Source organism: Sinocyclocheilus rhinocerous, unplaced genomic scaffold (genome assembly GCF_001515625.1).
Source record: "Sinocyclocheilus rhinocerous isolate Xijiao unplaced genomic scaffold, SAMN03320098_v1.1 scaffold3263, whole genome shotgun sequence".
NCBI lineage: Eukaryota > Metazoa > Chordata > Actinopteri > Cypriniformes > Cyprinidae > Sinocyclocheilus > Sinocyclocheilus rhinocerous.
In genome coordinates, this window is record NW_015664010.1 from 360652 (window position 1) to 374910 (window position 14259).

Below are 14259 nucleotides of genomic sequence, written 5' to 3' on the forward strand. Positions count from 1 at the left end.
ATATAATTCTCAGGGACCTCGCGCGTGTTAACAATATCCGGTTCATTGACTTTAAATGAGATGTTTATGTTTGACGCCGCTCGTGTAGAATTAAAACCCATGTTTCTTTTAGCTACAATGATGCATTTTTTTTGTTATTGTGCGCTTTTTTTAATTACAGTTTTCTCCTAAAGTTCATTTATTGTGTATTTGTTGAATTGTCCGTTCCATTGCATTTCTCCAAAACACACCTGAGCACTGAATGATTAACATATTCTTATAATATAGTATTTACATGGTACATAAAAATACAGTGGAACTTATATATTATAAAGTCACCAAGCACTTTTACTAAAGACACATGGTGGAGCTCTCCTTAGCCTCGGGTTGGGAGGATTGTGTCTGTATTATCTGTACTGCAAGACGTTTTAGATGAAAGCTTTTGTGTAATGACTAATGAAACTCTGGGTTTTGTGTTAAACAGAGGAGACTGAACTGCAGACGGTTCCAGACGGCTGGAAAGAGCCTAAGTTCAGCCGGGTGGACAATCCCAAAGGTCTGCTGGAGGAGAGCAGTTTCGCCACGCTTTTCCCCAAGTACAGAGAGGTGTATCTGAAAGAGTGCTGGCCGCTGGTGCAGAAGGCTCTCGGAGATGTCGTGAGTGTCGTGAAGATGGTTTCTGAATGCTCTTTGAATTAGTTTGTGTCATTTCTTTGAATCTGTGCTGCTGCTCTGTAGTTCGTCAATGCCACACTGGACCTGATTGAAGGCAGTATGACGGTGCACACAACAAAGAAAACATTCGACCCCTATGCCATCCTCAGAGCGAGGGATCTCATCAAGTTATTGGCTAGAAGTGTGCCGTTTGAACAGGTATGAGCTCATCAATAATATATTGTTAGTATTTTATATATAAATGAATTATAGATTTGAAATAGTTCAATAATAATAAAATATTTTACTTAATTCATACGTAAAATACATAAATAGAAATAGAAATATTATTATAAATACAAAAAATATCTATATATATGAATTTAGTAAAATATTAAATCATATAAATTCTCTAAATTTATTTAAAATACCAATAATATATTTAAAATATAGTTTTTGATCAGTACATTTGTAAAGAAATTAATACTTTTATTCAGCAGGTATGCATTAAATTGATAAAAAGTGACTGTAAAGACATTTATAATGTTACAAAATGTAATGGTCCTGAAAATTCAGCTTTGCATCACGGGAATAAATTAAACTTTACAGTATATTCAAATAATAAACGGCTATTTAAAATGTTAATATTTTATTAATATTATTAATGTTTTTTTTTTTTCATTAAATGAATTCAGCCTTGTTGAACATAAGAGAATTCTTTCAAAAACATGAAAAAAAAATCTTAATTATTCCAAACTTTAGACTCAAATCTCTTGTTAAACTGTCTTATTCATTTCAGGCTGTAAGGATACTAGAAGACGACATGGCATGTGACATAGTTAAAATTGGGACGCTTGTCCGCAACAGAGAGCGCTTTGTGAAGAGACGACAGAGACTGATCGGCCCCAAGGGCTCCACGCTGAAGGTGAGCGAAGACTGCACAGTCCTCCTGCCTTTGGTCATATTATAATGTACTTCTCATTATGTTTTATTCACATGCAGTGAGGTCAAAAATTATGATGTATATATAACATAAGAATATAATCATGTATTATATTGTAATTATAGTGATTTCTGATCATTTTAAATAAATGTACAATTTTATACATTTATAAAGACTAAAGAGTAATTGATAAAACTAAAAAAAGGCACATTTTCACAGATGGACTTTGGGTCTATAGAGGGATTTTCTTTTCTTTTCTTTTGTTCTTTACTTTGAAGAGATGAAGAAAGTTTTTTGATGTTTTATGGCTCAGATTGTGATGTGATTTGATTTAGGTTTATTGTTTTAGGAGCTTTATGTTTTATATGTCAGGCGTGTCTTTTCATTTGTTGATTCTTCTAAATATGCTTTAATTTATTAGTTTAATTCAATTTATGAATATTTTATCATATAAAATCTCAATATAATTTATATTTTTTCAAGATTCAAGATTCAAGATTTCTTTATTGTCACTATACAAGTATAGTGAAATTTGAGCAATCCTAACAGTGCAGTCACATATAACTTAAACATCTATAATACAAAATATATATAAAAAAAAAAGTAACAATAATAATAAAGTATGTTATTACTACACAATACAATTTGCAGTTGGTACAATTATTTTTTTGAATAAATTAATATTTTTTTCTGCAAGGATGCATTAAATCGATTAAAACTGACGGTAAAGACAAAAATTGTTAATTAAGATTTTAAAATAAATTTATAATTTACAATTTTTTTAAATTCATAAACTAAAAAGTAATAATTTTGTATTAAAAAAAAAAACTAAAAAAGGCACATTTTCACTGATGGACTTTTATAAAGGTTTTTAAATGGATTTTATTAGTTTTCTCTGTTTTTGAAGAAAGTTCTGTTGGTGTTTTGTGGCTCAGTTTATGGTGGGTTTTGATTTAGTTTCATTGCTTTCTGAGCTTCATGTTTTGTTTGTCAGGTGAGACGTTTCATCTGATGCTGTAATTAAATGTTCCGGTGATTTCATGTTATTTCAGGCTCTAGAGCTGCTGACCAGCTGTTACGTGATGGTTCAGGGAAACACGGTTTCTGCCCTCGGCCCCTACAGCGGCCTCAAGGAGGTCATACCTTTAGCTGCTCAATGCACTTTAATAATTCAAACCTATTCATCCTGAAAAATAAATGATGTGGAGGAATAAGCTGGTGTTTCTCGCTTGCTTCTGCAGGTACGGAAAGTGGTGTTGGACACAATGAAGAATATTCACCCCATTTACAACATAAAGGTACATAGAAGACTGTGTGATGGATGTTCAAAATAAGATTCAGACGAATAAATACTGTAAATCAAGAGGATGAGGTGTAATTCAGTCATTCTGTGTAAATTAACCAAATTTCCTGCGAAAATTTTTGAATTTGTTAACATTTGTTTTTAAGGAAGACGAGCATAAATAGTGATGAAAGGCTAAATATTAAATGTCATAGATGTATATTTATTGAGTAATCCAATATTTTGTAAAATGACAATTTTCACCTGAGATTTGGAGCCAAATTACAGTTGAGTAAAACTGACTTCAGAAAGATTGCTGAGTTTCCTCAGAGACTGGTAGGTCTGTTAGTAAAATCTGTTGACTTGAGCAATCTTTGTTGCATTATATGGCAATGGTGACCGTTCAAAAATGGGGAAAGAGCACTTCAAGTTTTTTTTCCCCAAAGTTTGCATGCCTGTAACTCAAGAAGTATTAAAGATATCTTAATGCCCTTTTATATTTTATTTCTTAACTAACATTTCTTTGGGCGTCTTAATTTTTTAGGACCTCTATAGTTCATTTCCAGAGATACAGGGATTTCAGTATGGCTCCTTGAGTAAATTATACACATTTTCAGTGGTCAAAAACCAAATGTGGGTCACTTTGCATACGGATGATATTTTGTTTGTATTGTAGATGGTTAATTGTGTGTGTGATTGAATCTTTTCTAGACGTTAATGATCAAGCGAGAGCTGGCGAACGACCCGGAGCTGCGCACTCAGAGCTGGGAGAGATTCCTGCCCAACTTCCGCCATAAGAGTCTGTCCAAACGCAAGCAGCCCAAGAAGAAGACGGTGAAGAAGGAGTACACGCCGTTCCCTCCGCCGCAGCCCGAGAGCAAGGTACGAGTCCACAAATCAAGTGCTATAGGAGCAATGAGGCCTACAGGGATTATACACCATAAACTTGATCAAGTCACAGTAGACAATATGATAAAAGATGCAAATGTAATGTAAAAATTCTTTAGACAATTAGTACTTTTTTTTTTCATGAAGCATATTTAATGTGCAAAATTCAATACAAGAGAAACATTAATTAAAATAATAGTCAACGTAGTTGAAAAACTGTAAATATATTTATTTATTAATTATTTATAGATTTGATATTAAATATTAATAAAATGTTTTTCTTAACATTTAATGTCAAATCTATAGATAATTTGATAAATAAAATATATTATTAATATAAATATTTGTAGATTTTATATTGATAAATATCAGTTCTATATTTTATTTAATAAATTAAGTAAAATATTCAAATAACATTTAATATCAAATCTATAAATTATAAATATATTATTGTAAATATAAGTAATTTATAGATTTTACATGATTAAATATTAAGTAAATATTTAAATATAATATAATATTTAATAATCTAAAATTTATAGTAAATAAATAGATTCATAGATTTTTTAAAATGTATTTTTGAGGACATCCCTTGATGTATAAATTACAATAGCAATCAGGTAATTAAAAATAAATTAATGATAAGTTTTAACAGTCATTGCTCATGTGAAATATTTTTCTGCACCAATTGATATTCATAAATCAAGTAACATATTTAATTAACATTTCATATCAAATCTACAGATAATTAATTTATAAATGAATATATTACAAATATAATAAATATATTTTTATATTTTATATGCTTAAATATTAATTCATAAATTAAAATATTCTATATAATATTTAATAATATCAAATTTATAATAAATAAACATTTATAGATTTTTAATGTATTTTTGAAAACATCCCTGGATACATAAATTACAATAATAATCAGTTATTTAAAAAATAAATAAATGCAAAGTCCTCTTTTAACAGTTGTCATAGCTCATGTGAAATATTTTTCTGCACAGATTGATAAGGAGCTGGCGACCGGTGAGTTCTTCCTGCGAGAGAGCGAGAAGAGACGCCAGAAGATGAATGAAATTAAGGTATAATGGTTTTTCTGAGTAATTATGAGCTCAGATGCAGCGACTGGTGGGAACTAGTTCACTCATAACGGCTTGTGCTTTATTTCCGGGGCTGAAGGCGAAGCAGGCTGAAGCTTTAACCAAGAGACAAGAGCAGCGGCAGAAAGATTTCATTCCTCCTAAAGAGAAGCCAGTCGTGAAGAAGAGCAAACCAGGTACAGCAAACACCACACACACGAGTCACTAAATACTTCACAATACAGTATGCATCCAGAAACATACACCACGCTTTCATATATCGTTGTGTCATAAAAATACTATTACTAAAATATATTAAATACTAAAATATTCTATTATAATTAATAATAATAATAACTAATATGAGACGCCTTCAGCAAAAGACGGCAGACGGAAGAAAGTCAAGAGCTAATGTGCGTCGCTCGATCTGATCTCTGCTGATCTGACTGTGATCCTGATCGTTGCTGTAACGTTGTGTTTATTAGTCAATGTGTTTATATAAAAGATGTTTGGTTTCAAACTTTGTCAGCATCATTATAACACCTGAATGAATCTCAGGCATTTATTAGACTTTAGTGTGTAGGAGGCGAGGAGTAAGAGGCGGGAAAGACGTGAAACTGGAAGTTGCTTTGGATAAAGATGCGTTGATGTTCCTCTCTGTCCCAGTGGAAACGTGGCTTTGGCTGAATGTGGACATTGTTTTATGAGTGAGATCAGGATGTTTCATTCATATGCAAACAGCTTATAACAGCGCTGTAGGCAGTAAACGCAGGCAAACATGAGCGGGACTGATATGAGTCTGATAATCACAACCGCCAGGCAGAATGAGCCGCAGGATGACAGCGCAGGGTCCCAGTCGAGTCCATTTATAACCTTCACACACAGAGTTATTTATACGGTTATAGCTGTCTGCTGCTCAAAAGATAAACGCAACAGCCCAAAAACACTTGAGTCACTCTGACAAATGTCTAAATGTCATTGCATTTGCAGTGTTTCTCAGCTAGTTTTGCGTCAGAACCAAGATTTTATGCTGCATTGTATTATCGGTGACACAAAACAGAACCAGAATCGTAAGGAACAAAATTGGAAAATTTGTCATTTTTTGTAAATGCTTAAACAATGGAGACATATGGAAGCTTATTTCCACCACGGAATAAAAATCTAAGAAACGTAATTGTGATCTCGCAGTTCTTAGAAAAAAAGTTCATTGCTAAAAAAGTTGCAATTACCATTTTTATTTTTTTTTTATTCCATGGTGGAAACAAAAAAACTGAATTTTGAATTGTAAACTCAGAATTCTGAGGAAAAAAGTCAGAATTGCGAGATATAAACTCAGAATTCGAAGAAACAAAAGTTAGAATTGCAAGGTAAAAAGATGCAGTTACCTTTTTTTTTATTCCATGCCGGAAACAAATAAACAAAAAACAGAATTGCAAGATGTAAACTCAGAATTCCGTGGTGGAAACAACAACGACAAAAAAATAATTCTGAGATGTAAACTCAGAAAGTCAAAATTGCAATATTTAAACTCGCAATTCTGAGGAAAGAAGTTAGAATTGCAAGAGATAAATTAGCAGTTTGAAGAAAAAAGTTAGAATTGTGATTAAAAGTTGGAATTATCTTTATTTTATTCTGTGGCACAAAAACAATTGTGAGATGTAAACACTGAATTCAGAAAAAAAAACGTTGTAACTTAAAAGTCGCAGTTACCTTTTTTTGTGTTTTTATTCTGAGGCTGAAATAAGCTTCCACAGAAACATGATTCACTGTCTGCAGGTTCAGTGTTCCTAATGTTAGGTGAGTTTCATTGGTTTCATTCTCTCAAGAGAAGGAAATTCACTACACAAAGCAATGCATTTGTCGTAAACGATGATCATCCTATTTAATGCTTATTTTTGTTATCTTGAGTAGTTTTGTTCGTGGTTTCATGCCACATAATCAGCTCCTGACATAAACAAAAGCATTTTGAGTACAGACACCCGTTACAGCGATGACATTCAGACATTTCATCGCCTTGGAATTATAAGGTTCTACCTGACATTTTTTTTAAAATTGAGTTATTCACATACTTATTCTGTGACAGCTTATTTACATTATGTGACAGATTTTTTTTATGTTGTGTATATTTTGGGACTTTTTTATTTAAAAAAACAAAAAGGTTCTATCTGCACAGTCGAATGGAATGCAAAAACTTTGAAGCTCAACATCTCAAAACTACTCAGAATGCAGATAGAACTTTATAATACCAAGGAGACGATTTGTAATTGTGTATGAAGTGAAGAAAAGCTTCCTGGGCTCAATATAAACTCTGTTTGAGAGATCAGGAGGAGACTTGCTCTGAGGTGCATCGCGGGTGGAGTTTCCTGTGAAAGGAAGTGACAGATATGAAGTAAAGTGGTTTTGGGGAAGGGAGTGTCTTTTTTGTTATGAACACTTACGACAGAGGTTTTCTTCACATGTCTCTAGTCTGCAGCCGCTGCATGAGCGGAGACACACCTCGATAATTTCCTCTGTTGAAAATTAAGTGGCAACACATTTACTGTAAGAAGTGTGAAATTATGCAGTTTCCTGCATCTTCACACCAGCCAATGAGGTTTAATTTTGTACACTAAGAAAAACGTCAGTAGAAAACAGAAACGGTACTAGTGTTTTTCTGACAGGACATTTTCCGTTAATTCATAGTAACACAGTACAGTGGGCCCTTTACTATAGAAGCTTGTTTTGAATTCAGAGAAAAAAGTCAGAATTCTGAAGAAAAAAAAATTGATAATTGCAAGATATAAACTCAGGATTCCCCAAAAAAAATTGTCAGAATTGTGTGACGTAAACTCAGAATTCTGAGAAAGAAAAATGTAGATTGCGAGATGCGAATTCTGAGAAAAAAAGTGCATGATGTAAACTCACTCAAATTAAAAAAAATTTTTTTTGCAAGAGGTAAACTCAGAATTCAGAAGAAAAAATATAAAGTTTCTAGATATAAACTCAGAATAAAAAAAAAAGGTCTGAACTGTCAGATGTAAACTCAGAATTCTGAGAAAAAAAGTCAGAATTGCCAGATAAAAAGCCACAATTATTATTTTTTTAACTCTGTGTTGGAAACAAGCTTCCATACTTTCCAGACTTTTCCTGTAAAGTGTAGCTAATAGTTAACATGACGTAACAGTGAACAACACTTTTACATCATCTATCAGTGGGTTAATGTTGTTTTATAAGTGGTACAGTGGGTTTAGAAAAGAATCAGCCCCTTTAAAATAATCACATTTTGTTGCTTTGTAGCCTGAATTGAAGATGGTCACAGTTTTTGTTTTATCCAGCTGTATTAACTCATAACTTAGTTAGCAACTTATAACATCCAAGTAAAAGATAAAACCAAAAAACAGAATCACTGAGTTGGAAAAAGGATCAGCCCCTCCTAAAAATGACTTGTAAACTCTATCAGGTGCAGCTGATCACCTTCTCAATGGCACACAAAGCCATTTGACTTTCAGCTGTGCTCATTTTGATCAGCTCAGCATGAAAAGAGCTTTCCTGGAGCATTTCGGTCCTTGGTAGCGCAACTGAAGCAGACAATCAACTACGGGCTGCAAGGCACTGTCAAAAGCTCTCCGGGATAAAGTTGTGGACAGGCAGCAGATGGATAGAAAAACATTTCAAAGGCTTTATCAATGCCTAGAAGCACAGTGAAGTCTATTATTAAGACGTGGAAGGTATTTGGTACAACACAGAGCCTCCCTGGATCGGGACGTCACTCCAAACTGATGAAAGAGCCGGATGAAACTGGTCAGAGAGGCGACCGAGAGCTAAAGCAACTCTGAAGCAGCTGCAGGAATTTATGACAAAGAGTGCTCATTGTGTGCGTGTGATAACAATATCACAAATTCTCCACAAATGTTGCAAGAAAAAAGCCACTCCTCGAGAAAGGCCACATGCAGTCAGACTGAGCTTTGCCAAAATGCACCTTGAAGATTCTGAGGCAGATGAGACTAAAATTGAATTATTTGTCCTCGACACCAAACGATATGTCTGGCGGAAACCCAATGCAGCTCAGCATCCAAATAACAGCATACCTCCAGTAGAGCGTGGAGGCGGTGATGATAACCTGTTCTGGGGGTGTTTTGTGGAATTTCTAAATTGATCAATAAACGTGAAACTGAGAAACCAGTTAGGGTTTGTCTTTGTCGTTGCTTTAGTTTCTGCAGAAATGATCACAGTGAACCTCTGTGTGCGAAGGGAGAGATAAGGAGAGGTCACTGTTAACAGCATTTATACTCTGAAGTATACATTTTCAAAGATAACCGTATCCCTTGGGTCTCAACCAATTGTGTTCTTGCACGTTCAGTTGAAAACATCACGCCACCTGATAAGAAGGAACATGAAGTGCTGACCCAAAATCCAATATTCTTATTTAGATCAGTCAAGCTATAATAAAAATTTCCATCGCAGTCACCACCACATTTAACTGAACTTGAGCAGTTCTGCAAATATTGCAAAGTCTAGATGTGCAAAGATAGTAGAGACAAATCCCGACAGACTAAAGGCTGTAATTAAAGCAAAAGGTGCTTCAACAAAATACTGATCCTTTTTCCAACTCAGTGACTCTGGTTTTTTTTCTGACATGTTAGTGTTTTATCTTTCACTTGGATGTGAGTAAATACAGCTGGATCAAACAAAAACTGTGTCTGTCTTCATTTCAGGCTGCAAAGCAACAAAATGTGATTATTTCATACCCACTGTATTTTACGTTTGATAAATCATGCTCGTTCATAATGCATTAACTGATGTTAAATTCTACAACTTGAGATGTTAAAAATGTAGTTATTTTTGTTAGTTAATCATTCCTCATGCAGTAATGTTAAGAAATTGAATCGTATTATTAAGTGTTGCAGCAGCTGCTAATGACTGATGAGAAACACCGTTTTATTAGCTTTCATAGTTTCAGTATTGATTTGGCATCCTGCACATATGCAGTGGTTTGCATACTTGCGCTGGCGCATAATTGCACACAAATATGATTCCAGGCTTTGTGAGAAGGGTGTTTCAGCCACACGTCATCCCACGTCTGCACACAAACACATGCACGCACTATGGCTTCATTAATGATCGAGAATGAGATTTCATCTTATGATTGAGACGTAGACATACATGCAATCTTTCGGGAAATTGTGTTCATTCCCTAAAACAGCCTTAAAACTGGTTTAAAGGACATTTGGGCATTTAGTGTTCGACTTGTCAAGCTGGGAGACCATTTAAACCAGCTGAGACCAGCAAACCAACTTAGGCTGGTTTTTTCTAGCAGGACATGCATGCATGTTACTTACATAATCTGATGGATTTCCTATAGGAGATGAAAAAATTTGGACGGGATGTGATTAACTGAATTCTATAAAAGTCCATTCAAATATTAATTAAAAACTGTAATATTATATAAGTAATACTAAAACAACACTGATGACTATTGTAGTTTATATTTTGCATATTTTATTTTACAGTGGGGTCTGAAAACTAGAAGTTAAAATCATTTTGACTCCAATAAAACAGGATATTGCATGAGAAAAAAAAATATGACAGGATGTGATTTTATGAGGAATTGATTGGATCCTAAAAATCTCATTTAAAATATTAATAAAAGCTATAAAAGTATATAAGTAATACTAAAACAACACTGATTTCTGTTGTAGAGGATATTTGATATTGAAGGATATTGCATGAGAAAAAGTGATATTAATATGAATAAATGCTCTAAGTAATAATAAAACAACACTGATGTCTATTATTGTTTTTTACATATTTATTTTATTTTACAGTCTAAAACTAAAGTGAAAATCCTTTTATTTCCAATGAAACAGGATATTGCATAAGAAAAAAATGCTATTAATATTAATAAATACTATAAGTAATATTAACACTGATGTCTGTTGTAGTGTATATTTTACAGTGGCGTTTAAAAGTCTCGAACTAAATGTGAAAATCCTTTTTTTTTTAAATAAAAAATAATATTAATGAATACTATAATAGTAACAACACGGATGTCTTATGTAGTTTATATTTTGTATTTAATTTTACAGTGGGTTTTAAACGTTAAATTAAATATACATATTGCATGACAATATCCTGTTTATAAGAAATGATAATAATATTAATAAATACTATAAGAGTACATTAGCCATACTAAAACCACACTGATGCTTGTTGTTGTTCATATTTGACAAATTTTATTTTATTTTACTGTGGGGCTTCAAAGCCTTTGCTCAATGAAACAGGATATTGTATAAGAAAAACTTGTCTTGCACAATAAGAGCACAATAAGAACAGGAACAAGTACCGTATGAAGACAGTAAACGGGGTTCATGTTAAAAATCTTAGGACATCAGGAAACATCTGTTATTTACCATGTAACGCATGTTCGCGGCCGCAGGCTTCACACTGGCACGATGTGAGTTATGTTTTCTCTCGCATTCCTCAATAAACACTGGATCCGTGATATCAAAGAACGGTTCGCAGGAAGCCAAACCCAGCAGAACTGAGAGAGCGAGATCAGAACATAAAAATAGTCAATCATCACTGAGTTTGACTGTTAAACTTACTGTACAACTGGTAAGCATTCAGGGTATCCGCGAGGTAGGTTTCCTGTTGGTGGTCTGCTCACTTCCGCTTTTTCACAGAGCATCTGACTTAGAGGAACGATATTTATATCCAGAGCTACAAGTTTGTAAAAATAAAATTGTAGTTAGTAACGAAATCCATTAGCTTTACACGTTTTAGTTAATATAATCAGACTACTTTTAGATTACTTTTGACCCAACTCGATTTAAATCGGATAATATTGTACCATATTGATTTAAAAATACCAAGAGAAAGGAAAATATTTTAATAACAAGTGCATTAAATATTACATGATGTCACGGATTCCCAAACTGGGGTTCGTGAAGGAACTGTAAGTTTTAAAGCTACATAATTTTGGAATCTGATTATGTAATCCAGATTACATGTAATCAGCTACTACCCAGCACTGTTTACATCAGACATGTTAACGCCTCTGAATGCTGCCACATTGGTTGCATACCACACTGGTTTGTGGGTTAAACCACTTCACCTCTTCACCATTTGAACCCTGCTTACCAGGTTAACTCGGGCAAATGAAGCGAATGAAGTCTATTATACCTCTCGTACAATGATTGCAAAACAGTTTTTTAGCATATGGAGCTTCATTAACTGCATGTAGATTGGTGCGGCTGTGGAAATCAGCAACCTGCAGCAGTGCGTAGTGTTTCTCTTTTCCTGATGTGTGAATGCTTGAGAGCAGCGATGCTGGGTCTTATTTAGAGATTCCACTGCGATACGTCGGAAACGTGTTTTTCTCTGACCCGAAATGTTTCTGTGCTTGCAAAATGATCATCAGCATTATTTTTGTTAATTAAAACTATTAAAAATGTGTAATCAATTGAAATAAAGCCAAGCTAAAATAATAAAAAAAAAGAATAAAAATAAAATATTAGATGAAAAACGTAAACTTAAAAGCCTGGGCAGCATTGAGTTTAAATTGAAGTGCTAAAATTACTCAATGTAAAACAAAAGTAAAGCTAAATATAAATATGATTAAAAAAAAACGAATAAAAAAATGACAAAAGCACATATTAAAATGACTAAAACTAAAATGTAAATAAAAACTGAAAATATACAGATAAAAGCTATTTCAGTATATTAATGAGTACTATAATAGAAGTAATAATTAAAATAAAACCAAAACAGCAGTGATCTGTTGTAGTATATTTATTTTATAAATACGTAGTCTATTGTAATACATCTATGTACATATTTATTTTATTTTCCAGTGGGATTTAAAATCTGAAACTAAATGTGAAAATCCTTTTTGTCATTACAAATTATATTATAAAAATTTGAGTGAAAAGTGGAATATAAATCTGAAATATTTCTTCCACATTTAATTTTTCCCCCTCCAAAATCTGTTTCTGGGTTTAAATGAAATTTTGAGTTTAACACAGATTTTCAGTGTGGTCTCAAACTTGTGACTCCGTTGATATTTCATTTGATTGAAAAATACACAGTTTCTTGAAGCATTTATTTGCAAAATTATGTTTACATTCTTTTTTTTTTTTATAATTCAAGATTCAAGTACACTGTAAACCCCGATAAGTTAACAGAACTCAATAAAAGGCAACTGATTGATGTGCATTAACAGTGTTAATGTTTTTAGAAATTAAATATTTTTATTACATGCTACATGTACTTTTTGACTAAAGTTTAATTAAAAGTCTACTCAAATATTATAAGTTATAATGACTCAGTTTTTGATCACTTATGCCATTGTATTAAGTTAATATATAAGTTATATACTTAATATATAATGAACTATATTACTCAATAAGTATTAGTATTACTCAGTAGCACTTAACTCAAACACTTTAATATTACTATAATCATGTGGCTCAAAACTTAAAAACTTTGTGGCAACTGATTGCCTCAAACACATTGAGTACAACTAACTCCAATTACTTGAGTAGTGTCTTTTATTGTCTTTTACAGTATTTTCTTGACCTCTTCCATTTAACACAGCGCAAATTAACATTTAAAAATACAATATATTGTGGAATATACACACACACTGTATAGTTAAAAAAAAAAATCAACATTTTCCACAATACCACAAAACATTTACAACCCCATAATGTAAATTTCTGATCATAAAATTCCAGTGTAATAACTCGACCTGATTATTCATTCGTGAATTAGGATAAATAAATCACTGTCTCCCAAATAACAACTTGAGTAGTGTCTTTTATTGTCTTTTACATTATTTTCTTGACCTCTTCCATTTAACACAGCGCAAATTAATATTTAAAAATACAATATATTGTGGAATATACACACACACTGTATAGTTAAAAAAAATAATCAACATTTTCCACAATACCACAAAACATTTACAACCCCATAATGTAAATTTCTGATCATAAAATTCCAGTGTAATAACTCGACCTGATTATTCATTCGTGAATTAGGATAAATAAATCACTGTCTCCCAAATAACAACCAAAAAAAAGAATAAAATGAAAACATCCCAAACACATTTCATGTACAAGAAATTAACTGACAGTAATATAGTAACCTGATGTAAAGAGACATTAAACTGCCATAGCTATGATGAGCATCACATTCCAGGGAAAACAAACACTCGTACCATTTAGCATCATTATACAAAAATATTGTATATATTTAAGAACAGAATCAAGCATTCCAGAGAAACATCATAAATAATAAGGTCTTAAAGGTGACATATCATGAAAATCTGACTTTTCCAGGTTTTAAGTGCTATAATCAGGTCCCCGGTGCATCTACCAACCAAGGAAACGTGAAAAAGATTAACCCAGTAACTTTGTTTTGGGAAGCCTTTTTCTGCAAGC

General features: G+C 32.7%; 1 protein-coding gene across 1 annotated transcript in view; it reads left to right on the forward strand.

Moving 5' to 3' along the window:
- The window catches only part of krr1 (KRR1 small subunit processome component homolog), a 9233-nt gene extending 156 nt beyond the window's left edge, over nt 1-9077 (forward strand). Inside the window, exons 2-11 of the mRNA XM_016539525.1 lie at nt 464-636; nt 718-852; nt 1433-1558; nt 2629-2712; nt 2818-2874; nt 3570-3740; nt 4763-4840; nt 4938-5042; nt 7591-7600; nt 9028-9077. Coding sequence (XP_016395011.1) covers nt 464-636; nt 718-852; nt 1433-1558; nt 2629-2712; nt 2818-2874; nt 3570-3740; nt 4763-4840; nt 4938-5042; nt 7591-7600; nt 9028-9077 — 989 coding nt within the window. The remainder of the gene's footprint in view (nt 1-463; nt 637-717; nt 853-1432; nt 1559-2628; nt 2713-2817; nt 2875-3569; nt 3741-4762; nt 4841-4937; nt 5043-7590; nt 7601-9027) is intronic.
- The last annotated feature ends 5182 nt before the right edge of the window (nt 9078-14259 follow it).